The 12,824-nt window shown below is 36.5% G+C and overlaps 1 protein-coding gene across 3 annotated transcripts in view; it reads left to right on the top strand.

The window, feature by feature from the left end:
- PHKB (phosphorylase kinase regulatory subunit beta) overlaps positions 1-9,781 on the top strand; it is a 229,590-nt gene extending 219,809 nt beyond the window's left edge. For all 3 annotated transcript variants that reach the window (XM_061385923.1, XM_061385924.1, XM_061385925.1), the window contains 4 exons: positions 2,113-2,242; positions 5,804-5,911; positions 8,157-8,297; positions 8,907-9,781. In XM_061385923.1, coding sequence (XP_061241907.1) covers positions 2,113-2,242; positions 5,804-5,911; positions 8,157-8,297; positions 8,907-9,044 — 517 coding nt within the window. In that variant the 3' untranslated portion in view covers positions 9,045-9,781. The remainder of the gene's footprint in view (positions 1-2,112; positions 2,243-5,803; positions 5,912-8,156; positions 8,298-8,906) is intronic.
- Positions 9,782-12,824: the final 3,043 nt, after the last annotated feature.

The following is a 12,824-nucleotide window of genomic DNA, read 5'->3' on the forward strand; positions in this document are numbered from 1 at the left end:
TACAACAATAACCATTGCAGGCAAGAACCCCTAGATTTAGTGGGTGGAAGTATGATGAGAAATGGGAATTTGTATAATTTCAGAGTATTTCCACTCAAGATACTTTTTAATTGTAAAAGGAAAAATTGTAACTTTACAGTGAAACCCAGCAGACTCCACCTTAACCAAATGATCAAGTTAACGTCATCAGTAGTAAGATAGCATTACATACCCCCTGGTACGATGTGCTGAGAAAGGGTACAGCCATTTCTGGGTATTGCAAAACAGTGCATAACCTGAGTTTAATCATGAGAAAACATCTGACAAACCTAAATTGAGGTACATTCTACAAAATAACTGACTTTTCTAAAATGTCAAAGTTGTGAAAGATAAAGATTTGAGGAACTGTCACAGATTAGAAGAGCCTAAGGAGACCTGAACACTAATGCAGTGTGGGGTCCTGGGTGGGACACAGGACCAAAACAAGGAAATTTGCAGTGAAATTGGCAAAATTTGAGTACGGTCCATAAGATTAGTAATATTCTACCAATGTTTATTTCCTGGTTTCGATAGTTGTACTATTGATTATGTAAGATGACAGAAAGTAGAAGAGGCTGAGTAGAGGAACATTTTTTTTTTTGCTTTTCTGTAAACCTAAATTTTTTCTAAGTAAAAAGTCAAAAGATAAAAATAAGAGAATTCTTCTAAAATAATTCCTGCTCTGTGAATATTCACACATTTTTACCTTTTATGTTGTTCTAAGCAACTTCACAGAACTCTGAAAGCATCTTTTTTGTTGTTGCCAAACAAAGGAAGAAAGGGGAAGAATCACATGGAAAATATTCAGTTTGCATACCCATTATCCAAATTAAAACATCACAAAGGAACCTTTTTGGCTTTTTTCTTTAGCATAGCACTGAACCCAGCCACACAAATCTGGGCCTACCAAGAGAAGCTATACATCCGAAAGAGATTACCTCCTCACTTGTGTAGTGATGTAACTTCTCGATCCTCTTTCACCAGAACAACAATGTCTTTTTCTGATCACTGTATCCTGCATAATGAGTTTCACACCTAGAAATATCGTTGATCATTACTTGTGGTTGATGACACATTTTACTCTGCTGCCTGTTTTAATACCAAGTATAAAAAAATTATATTTGTTCCTATCTTCAGCTTTTGTAATAATATACTACTATGTCATTTGTTTATTCTTTTCAGATTGTGAAAATTCTATATCTTTAGCAGTTTGTGATTGAAGTAACTATTATATTTTTAAGATTTAAAACTTAAATACATTAAAATAATGGATCTAGAATTTTGACTCTGTATTAATTATTATGATGTGTAAGATTTGGTAGCTGATATTTTAGCACTGGTACTTTGGCTGTATTTAAGTAGAAAACTAAATATAAGGTTTAAATTAGCATATAAGGTTTAAAATAAGGTAATTTCATTAGATGGGCTTCCCTGGTGGCTCAGTGGTAAAGAATCAACTTGCCAATGCAGACTTGGGTTTGATCCCTGGGTCCTAAAGATCCCCAGTATTCTTACCTGAGAAATCCCATGGACAGAGGAGCCCGACAGGCTAGAGTCCCTGGGGTCCCAAAAGAGTCGGACATAACTTAGTGACTAAACAACAACAGTTTTATTAGATACATTATACTTTTTTGAGCACTCACCCACTTATCAGGTGGTTATTAAGCACCTTTCTTGGAGAGGTATATAGGAGTAACCAAACTATATATACAATGCCCATGTCTTCATGGAGCTTACATTTTATTGCACGTAAGGACCAGGTGAACTTATTTTGAAATTGACTGTTCCTGTGTTTTTAAATTGAACTGCATTGCATGTTAGAAACTCATTTGATCACATAGTGAATTGTAAGAAACTTACTAGAGAATAACATTTTGCCTGTTAAATTTTTTTAGGGATTTTCTCCTTTCCTGCAAGTTCTGTTTTCACTATGAAATATTTAATAACCTCTATAACACATGGTAGATATGCATCATTGATGGATTTTGGCTTTTATTGCTCATTCTGTTGGAACAATTAATCCATATAAAAGCACTGCTTTTTGTCAGAACAAGCTTGTTTTTCAACACTGAGGCATTTTCTTTTGGTCTACAGATGTTGGCTGAACAGGCGGCAGATCGATGGCTCTTTGAATAGAACCCCCCCTGGGTTCTATGACAGAGTATGGCAGATCCTGGAACGCACACCCAATGGAATCATTGTAGCCGGGAGGCATTTGCCCCAGGTACAGCCCCACTGTGTCTGTGTCAGTAAAAGGGACTTCTAAAGAGACCTAAAGAGAAAAGAAGACAGCAGAGGATGAGATGGTTAGATAGCATCACAGACTCAATGGACATGAATCTGAGCAAATTCCAGGAGATGGTGAAGGACCCAGAAGCCTGGTGTGCCACTCTCCATGGGGTCACAAAGAGTCAACAGGACTTAGTGACTGAGCAACTACAAAGGAGCAGAGTTCTTCCCTTCTCTGCTTTGCAAATGACCTTTCTACTTATTTCAAAGAATATTTAGATACTTGAAAGGAGAAAAATAAGAAGCCTGCTCAGGTGGATTAGAAATAATAGCAATGATGGTAGAAATACCACCAAGTGCAATAGGCCAGCGGCAGGGAACCTCACAAACAGGAAAACATACGTTCAAAAACCAAATCAGTCTGAAGAAACAAGGTGGTTTAGTAATGCTGTGGCTAGAAATTACTAATTAAAAATTGGATTGAACATGAAAAGTACAGTAACTTTTAGGTCATTAGACAATCACTTATTAACTGAGAGGTAACTGATATTTGATCTGAATGAATTAGTATTCCCTTCTTCAAATGGTTTTCCAGGTTATATCAACTGGCCAGCCTCTTTAATTCTTTAATTTAATTCTGACACTTAAATCATTCTGCTTGTGCACAAACGTGAATAATTAGGCCTTCTAGAAATGGAGTTTGGGGAAGGAAATGGCAACCCACTCCAGTGTTCTTGCCTGGAGAATCCCAGGGACGGGGAAGCCTGGTGGGCTGCCGTCTATGGGGTTGCACAGAGTCGGACACAACTGAAGCAACTTAGCAGCAGTAGCAGCAGCAGAAATGGAGTACTATATCTGTTTATAGTGTTGAAACATCAGCCAAATTATTTGTAATAAAGGTCTTTATCAACGTATTCTTTTTTTATTGAAGTATAGTTGATATACAATGTGAGTTTCAGGTATACAACATAGTGATTCAATATTTCTATAGATTATATTCCATTTAAAGTTATTATAAAATATCAGCTATATTCCCTGTTCTGTAGCATATTTATTTATTTTATGCATAGTTTGTGCCTCTTAGTCTCCCACACCTATCTTGCCCTCTACTCTTCCCTCACCCCACTGGTAACTACTAGTTTGATCTCTGTAGCTGTGAAAATAAAATACTCTTAAAACACACACCTATACTCATTTTGTTTATATGTACATAGGGTATTTCTGAAAGAACCCACAAGAAATCGATAGCATTCTTTTGCCTTTGGGGAAAGGGACTGTGGTCTATGGTACAGCTTGGGCTTTTCACTGATAATCCTTTTTAACCTTTAAGATTTTTGAACTTTGTGAATCTATTATTTTTTTCTAAAAATGAATAAGAACTTTTTAAAAGTATTTTTTATGCTGTTCACAGACTGTTGATTGGTTTTGTTGGTTGTCAGTATAGGTGCTCCAGTCCTTCCCAAGGTGCTCTCTGTGACCATTGTATGGAGCGCCTCTGTCTCCTGTGGGCAGGGACCCACTTCAACTGTTCGTGTCCTAGTGCTTCTACTAGGCCTGTGTCTGAGCACAGTGGACTGTTGCAACCTTCTGTTGCTTCTTTCCCAGCCTCCGCTAATGCCTACCAGACTTTCTTTTAATTATCTGATCGCCTGGTCTCTCCTTGCTGACAACGTGTTAAGTATTTTTAAGTGCCAGGCTCTTTTCTAAGTGCTCCTTTAATCCTTAACAGCTGTCTTTTGTGGTAGGTACTGTATTACTACTGTTTGACAGATGAGGAGACTAAAACACAGCTCAGTGGTTTTCCCAAAGTCGTACATCTAGGAAGCACCTGACCTAGTGTGACCCTCTTCCCAGCAGTTTGGCTTCTGAGCCTTTTCTCTTAACTTCTCTGCTATACTTTCCACTTCTTTCAGAGACTGGAAAATAAGGTAGCCTGATAGCTCTTCTCTAGATTTAATTATCATATTGCGTACTAGCTATGCTGACTTTTCAAATGAGATATATTAAAAGGACATTGATGTGAACCCATGAAAAGATCTTCCTTTCCTTCTGTAACCCCATTAATCTCATTGCTAGACATCTAAACAGTTACAATTGCAGGCATATCTCAAATAGTGCAAGTTTGGTTCCAGATGATCACAGTAAAGCAAATTACATAATTTTTTCTGGTTATCCAGTGCATATTAAAGTTATGTATACACTATACTGTAGTCTGCTAGGCATGCAATAGTGTTATATCTAAGAAAACAATGTACATACCTTAATTTAAAAGTACTTGTTGCTAAAAATTGGTAACTATCATCTAAAAACACAGGGCTGCCAGAAACTTTCAATTTGTAAAATGAACAACAACAACAAAAATCTGTAAAGTGCAGTAAAGTGAAGCACAATAAAACAAGGTATGCCTCCACCAGCTTCATTTTCCCCTGAATTAGGTACTATCTATAATCACTGACAGTATGTTGGATTGTACTGAATACAAAATACAATAGATGGACCATGTTGCATATAGGACTGAAGCATTATTACACCAAGCAAAATAATATTGCTGTCACTTAATTGAAAGGAAACAATGGGCTTAGTCCCATTTTGAATAGTAGGTAGATACACATGTTCTAGGGTATGAGGAAATTCACTGTAGATCATGCTCTGAGGTAAAGGCAAATAAGTATGACTCATCATCTCTTCATCTCTGGTAATAATTCTGGTGACTCCATCTGCTCTCCCTCATTCAAGCCTAACATTTAGAGCCTTTCCTTCCATCCTTTGAAGATTATCCAGCATGCCAAGATTTTTTCTTTTTTTGAGTTTATTTTCTGCTTTCATTTGGTTTGTGGAAAGTATATGGAAGATTTTTACAATACTCTTGTTTTAAATGAAATATAAAGAGGAGATTAGAGAACATTTTTTTTGTTTTGCTTTTTTCTGTGTTTGCTTACCATTTCTGCACATGATATTGTTTCACTTATTTGTGTGCATTTTTATGCTGCCAGCTCAGAAGGACTGCCACAGAAATGATGTTAATTCAGTAGCAAGTGACTTAGATGCTGAAGTCTGATGGCAAGCACAACTTGTGTTAATTCTGAAAGCAGTATGTATTCTTAATGTGTTCAATTTTTGGCCATTCCTTTTGTGTATTCCTAGAGAAGAAAATGGCAACCCACTCCAGTACTCTTGTCTGGAAAATTCCATGGACAGAGGAGCCTTGTAGGCTACAATCCATGGGGTTGCAAAGAGTCGGACATGACTGAGCAGCTTCACTTCACTTGACTTCACTTCACTTTTGTGTATTGAAGTAGTTTCCTAATACAGTCCTCTTTTCCCTAAATACATTAATATAGGAAAGATAACTACTAAAAACAGGAGGTTTAATTTATCACAAGAGTCAGCTGGTTAGCTTAAGTAGTTTGACATATATAAAATCCAGTCATAAAGCTGAAAATGCTCTCTAAGGTTTTGTAGAAGCTGAAAAAGATACTAGCGAATAAAATTTTCCTGTTAAGCGGGAACCAGAGTGTAACAATGCAGCATTTTAATGTTGAGTTATTTTTTTCAGCAACCAACCCTGTCAGATATGACCATGTATGAGATGAATTTCTCTCTCCTTGTTGAAGACATGTTGGGAAATATTGACCAGCCAAAATACAGACAGATTGTCGTGGAGGTTTGTATTTAAAAATGTAGATTGCTGAAGAAATGCTTTCTATCTGCTCCCTGAAAACCAGTATAAAGGAAACTGCTTAAGAGGCCAGGAATTCACTCCTCACCTAACCCAGATCTCCAGTTGAGTCCTAGAGGAGATGGCCATCCTTGACCCTTGAGTCGAGGCACATAAACAATTCAAACATCTTAAATCCATCAGGGTAGAAAGACTGACTGGCCAACTTTCCCAGCTACACACTCATCCCCACAGTAAGTGCATCAACAGTACTGTAAAAGAGAGGATGTGACCTTTTACTGTTTGTCTTATTTTCATTTTCTCCTGTTTATAGAAATAACTCATGACTATTGTAGAAAAGTTCAATAGTTGAAAAAATTATAGAAAAGAAAACCAAAATATATCTCTATATCCACTAGCAATAGATTGTCACTATTATTTTGAGGGACACCTTTCCAGACATCTCTGTGAACAGAGAAAGCCTGTAATTTTGTATCTCATCATTGCTGTGTGTAAAGTTAAATGCCAAAATACACACACCTGTGCATGCACACATACACATATTGTTTTGCCATTTTAAAGTATTATATCAAATACATAGAGACTCCCTTGAATGGATATAATTTATAGCTAATCCTCACATTGTTTCTCTGGGAATGTCTCCATCAGACTCTGTGTTTCTTGAGGGTGGGTAATATGTCCTATTGATACCGAAGCTCTCAGTGAGTGCTGGACTGGATGTGGCACCTCCTAAAATCCAGCGTGTCTGGAGCTACAGTCAGCTGAGTGAGATTCAGCCTCATCTATGATAGGCCAGAATTTGGGTAAGAGTATCAGCCAGTCAGATTCATAGCTTGTGGGAGTAAGACAGAGACTGGGGTGAAGAAAAGATGGGATTTTTAGAAGCGTGATTGCCTTCTTTGTACAGTTAACCTTTTGGTATCTCATGCCTATAGATGCCCCTAAAATGAGGTCATTCTCTTTGCAGAAGAAATTTACCTTTAGAACTTGAGCAAAACTTCAAATTCTTTTGGCTAAAGCTCTGCCCCAAGGTCTCCCACAGTGTGACTTCTGGATTTTTTCCTAGTGTTTCCTTTGGTTCTTTCAGGTACTAATTGGGAAACATTTCAATAAAGTATATCAGAAAGATTCCCAAGTTGGAAATTATGTCTTTATCCTGTTTCATGTACAAACTAGAAACCATAATCATCATCAGAAAGTCTTTACCAAGCATTGTATACTCCGATACAATTTTGCATATTACAGTTTGTCATATAAAATGAACATTACTACTTAGGATAAAAGTATATGGTAGCCAAGCAATAGGATGATGTCTTAAACTAAGATAGCTTATACAAACCAAATAGTGCTCATGTCATAAAGAATCACAGTTAAGTATATTGTTTAAAATATAACTGTCCCCTGAGAAATACTGTGATGTCAGAGAATTATACTCATTTTGGCGTGCTAGACTTAAGTCAGGAGAAGGCAATGGCACCCCACTCCAATACTCTTGCCTGGAAAATCCCATGGATGGAGGAGCCTGGTAGGCTGCAGTCCATGGGGTCGCTAAGAGTCAGACACAACTGAACGACTTCACTTTCACTTTTCACTTTCATGCATTGGAGAAGGAAATGGCAACGCACTCCAGTGTTCTTGCCTGGAGAATCCCAGGGATGGGGGAGCCTGGTGGGCTGCCATCTATGGGATCACACAGAGTCGGACACGACTGAAGTGACTTAGCAGCAGCAGCAGCCTTAAGTCATTTGATCGTGAGCGTAGATCCGAAATCTCCACTGTACTCGTCTGCCTTGCTGTCTGAGGCAGCCTCTGCACCACTGGACCCTGTTTTGGTCCACCAAACAGTGGCTTGCTTGCCACCAAACATGAAGGTCTAAAGACTAGAGACATTCAGACACTTTGGGTACTATAGGGTACTATGTACTGTGACAGGGTTAGAAAAGTCATTTTTCTAAGTTACCAATTTTATTTAAGTGACTAAAAAACATTTCCATATAGCTACAGGGATACAGACAATGAAAAAAAAAAAAAAAGGGAGATTTCCAAACAGAACTCATGTTATTAACTTGTATAGGTAGGAAGATTCCATCCATAGATGATCCTATCATTGTACAGAACAGGCTGTGGGATACAAGGACCATCCATCAATCTGAGCAAAGAATGAAAACATATGCAGACTATGTCGCTTTTATGGTTCATATAATTGGCTTTCGATGTCTGTCCCTTCTAGTTACTAATGGTCGTATCCATTGTACTGGAAAGAAACCCTGAGCTAGAATTTCAAGACAAAGTAGATCTTGACAAACTGGTGAAAGAAGCATTTCATGAATTTCAAAAAGATGAGAGTCGACTAAAGGAAATTGAAAAACAAGTAAGTAGAGAAAATAGCTTTTTGTAGAATTTTTTTTCTCAATTCTTCAAAGTATCCGTAAATCCCTTATAATTTAACTTACAAAACAGATATACAGATTACAAAACAGGAGGAAGTCTGATTTATTTGAGGAATTAATGTTACTTTTTACTCAACCAATTCAGCTAAGAAGTTCTGACTAGAAAGATATCTAAGAAGAGATAAATTTCCTTTATGTAGTTAGCAGTTAAAATGTGTTTTACCAGGAAGAAGCCAGGGATTCCAGAAGACTATAAAATTAAATTCTGGGAGGATGGGATGAGTAACAGGCTACCCTCGTGCTGTGTACTACCTGATATAGCTCCTTCCAGGCTGTCTGTTTAATATTTTATTCTCACCCATAAAAAGGTTCCCTAAGTAAATAAAAATTATCAGCAAAAAAGAGAATACTGAAATGCTGTCTTCATTTTATATGCTGAGAAGAAATAAAAGAAAAACTCAAGAAGCTCATATTTTCCACAAGGAAATCTTCCTGTGAATTTATTTTTCCCTCTCGGCTGACACTGATTTTACCTGTCAACTCTTTACAAACAAAAACTCAGATGACTCACTTACTATTTTCCTTTGTAGGATGACATGACTTCCTTTTACAACACTCCCCCTCTGGGAAAAAGAGGAACATGCAGCTATTTGACAAAGGTTGTGATGAATCTGCTGCTGGAAGGAGAAGTCAAGCCAAGCAATGATGACCCATGTCTGGTTAGCTAGTGAGGAACGTGGTAGAGACTTTGTTAAGACAGGTTTTCCAGCAGTGTGTTGTTTGTGTTGAAGCTTAATCAAGGCAGCCATTAATGAGTGGGCTGACCATGCTGGTGAAGTGGTCGCCACACCCTTGGTGAAATTATTGGACTTTTTGCATGCCATAACCAATCTAATGGTAAGAAATGCTTGTAATCAAGTGAAAATAAGTTCTCATGATTATGCCAACTACAGTAATAATCTTTACTGAGCAGTAGTAATAGTTTATTAATTGAAAGTTTACCACTGCATGTTTTCTGACTACATAACTCTTCAAATTGGGCCTTTGCTCATTTTGGATTAAATTCCCACCTTACTGCCAATTAAATGAATTTTCCAACGAATAATGTATACCGAGAATGAAAGTATATTGAAAAAATGGTGAATTCTTTTTAAGTAACATGCTTCTAGAACAGAATATTAATATGCATCATAAAAGCAAAATCAACCAGCTGGTATTTTTATTCTCAAACTGAATTATTGGTAATATTTTAGAATACAGAGCTATTGTACAATTTTTACCTTGTAAACATTATTATGGTTTTGTATTTGTGCTAACTGTAGGGGTTGGACTAAAGTAATAAATCTATACCTTATCAAATATTTTCTTTGTGCCCTTAGTAAAAATAATATGAACTGTTAACCTAGTTTGTACTCATAAAAACAAAATTAAAAATCATTAAATTTTATTTCTGAATTAGTAAATATATCTGAATACATTCTTTGTTCTCATTATTCTCAATATTGAATTTATTACTCCTGAATATTTTCATTTAATTGATCAGGAGATGAAAGAGAATCTATGGTACCTACCATTACACGTATTTTGTTACCAAATTTACTTAAGCTAATGTTAATAAACATATAAAGTAGGTTAAACATTTAAATTTCATCAGTTATTTCCTTACTGAATGTTACAATGAAGCCCATTAATTTGAGCCCTGACCCCAAAGGGAGTCATTTTTCTCACTAGTCTTACGGGAGTTTCACCTGAAAAGTCAAACTTGTCACAAAAAATGCAGCCCATTTATAAAGTCTTAAAAGGATCTAAGACAGAAAGGACAAGTAGCTTAAGTGACAAGTCAGGTTGATATCAAATTAATGGATGCAGGAGCACTTGAAAAAATCTGGAGTCGGGCATATTCCTCATAACTTTGAGGTACACTTGCAAAGAGTGTGCTGGTTGGCAAAACTGAGAATAATAAGGTAAAATCTTACTTTATAGAACTTTTTTGTTTTAAGAAATCAGGGAGAAAAATATTTTCAGAATCTGTTATGTATTAAGTGATTCACATGAATTATGCTATCAAATCTGTATACTGATCATATGAAACAGAAATTGTTATCCTAGTTTTACAGTTAAGAATACTAAGCTCCAAGGACTTCCCTGGTGGTACAGTGGTTAAGAATCCACCTTGCAATGCAGAGGACAGGGTTTGATCCCTGGCTGGGAAACTAAGATCTCTGTGCACCACAACTACGGAGCCCACAGGCCACAACTAGAGAGCCCACATGCTGCCACCGCTGAGCCCACAGGCCACAAGTAGAGAGTCCGCGTGCCGTAGCAGAAGATCCCGCATGATGCAAAGGAGAGCCTGTGTGCCACAACTAAGATCCCGTGCAGCTAAATAAATGAATATTAAGAAATAAATTATACTGTCCAGATTATGTGATAAATTCCTCCACTTTTATGGTATGAAAAGAATTGAGATTTGTTTCTATAGTACAGAATCTATGTACTTTTAACTAATATTATAGAATCTATGTATATTTCATTAATCTACCAGACTCTGATTTTTCTTCTCTCTTATGGGACTGTAGTGTTAGACTGCCACATTTCCAGGTAAAATCCACAAGGGAGAAGCCAGCAACTGTTGATTCAGACTATGGGAAATGACCCAGTTTAGGAGGAGTTCGCCTAGGTTCTGCAAGAATTCTTGCTTTAGGCTGTCTTTTCTGATTGCACTGTCTCTGATTCCAAACCAATCACTGGTTTCTGTCCAGCACCATCATCTTACTAGATTACAAACCACTTTTGCAAGCTGTAAATGCTGTGAGTGCTTATTGCTCAAAGAGAAGTCCTCACTAGTCATTTGAACTGTTTTTAATTTGATTCAGAGAAATTGATGAAATAAAGAACATAAATCTGGCTCTTAAGAAAATTCCGCTAGTAACATGATAGGAAATAAAAGTGGTATCATTGAAATAAGTGTTTTATCTCCAATGGTCAATAATTAGAACAACTTGCATTTGGCAGTTTTGAATACTAAAGTCAGACTGTACAATCACCCCACAGTGTCCACAGCAGATTGGTTCCATGACCCTCATGGACCCCAAATCCACGGATACTCAAGTTCCTTATAAAACAGCATGACCTGCAGACACCCTCCTGTGTACTTTAAATCATCTTTAGATTATTTCTAATTCCTAATACAATGTAAATGCTGTGTAAATTGTTGCCAATATGCTGCAAATTCAAGTTTTGCCTTTTGGAACTCTGAAATTTTTTTTTTTGGCTATTTTCCACCCATAGTTAGTTGAAACTGAGGATGTGGAACACAGAGAGCTAACTGTATATACATGCACACACATGGAAGAGCTATATCACTTTATATTTTTTGTGAACTCTGTATGTTTGCTGTATCTTTTTTGAGTGACCAAGAAACCTTGTTCTATTATTATATATTTGATTCTCTTTTTCCTTAACATAAAAAATGGAGCTAATGGTGCTTTATTATTTACCTTGAAGAAGTACTAAAGATTAATTAGATTTGCATCAAATAATCTGAACTCCTTGAAAAAACATCAATAAAAATAGTTCATTGGGGAAAATTAACATGCATATAACATACATATATTAAATATATATAGATTCCTTTCCTTTTATATGTGTATGTATATTGAATTTATACATATGTATTTAATTTTTTTAAAAAAACGCATATATAGATTTGCCATTTTTTGTTTGCTTATTTACTGTAGTGAAAATACTTCAGGAAACTCCTTTGTGAGTTTTGAGAAAATATCCAGTTAAAATGTCTGGAATGTATATTAAGAAAAAGAAATGACATTTTCTTGAGAAGAAAAAATAATTTCACCGTACACAAAATGGCTTAGAGTAAAATAGATGTGTTTTTTACTGTATTCTTTTCTTTTCTCCTTACCCCCACCCCCTTCCCATACTAATGCAGGAAACAGGTAACATGTGAGCATGGGCATTACTTAAAATATGACTTATATTTCAATGTAAGTTTTCTTGTAATATTATGGTTAAAGAGGAAAGTGACTTGAACTGAAATTGATAATTTACTTACATCCTGCTTTTAGGTTTGTGCATCCATAAAAAGCCATATACTGCTTCTTTTTCTCGGTTGTTGTTGCTCAGGAATGTATCATATTTATTTTTTTTTTCTTTTTACCTTTGACCCCTTTTACCAGCCCCCACCTTTGGCAGCCATCAGTCTGTCCTCTGTAGTTATGAGCTTGCTTTTTCTTTTTTTTTTTCTGATTCCACATATAAGAGATCATACAGTATTTGTGTTTCTCTGTCTCTGAGTGACTTCACTTAGCATGATGTTCTCGAAGTCCATCCATGTTGAAGCAAATGGCAAGATTTTTTTCTTTTATGGCTGAATAATATGCAGTAGGGCTTCCCCTCATAGCTCAGTCAGTAAAGAATCTGCCTGCAGTGCAGGAGTCCTGGGTTTGATTCCTGGGTCGGGAAGATTTCTTGGAGAAGGAAATGGCAAC

This window comes from Bos javanicus, chromosome 18 (assembly GCF_032452875.1).
Source record: "Bos javanicus breed banteng chromosome 18, ARS-OSU_banteng_1.0, whole genome shotgun sequence".
NCBI classification, from domain to species: domain Eukaryota; kingdom Metazoa; phylum Chordata; class Mammalia; order Artiodactyla; family Bovidae; genus Bos; species Bos javanicus.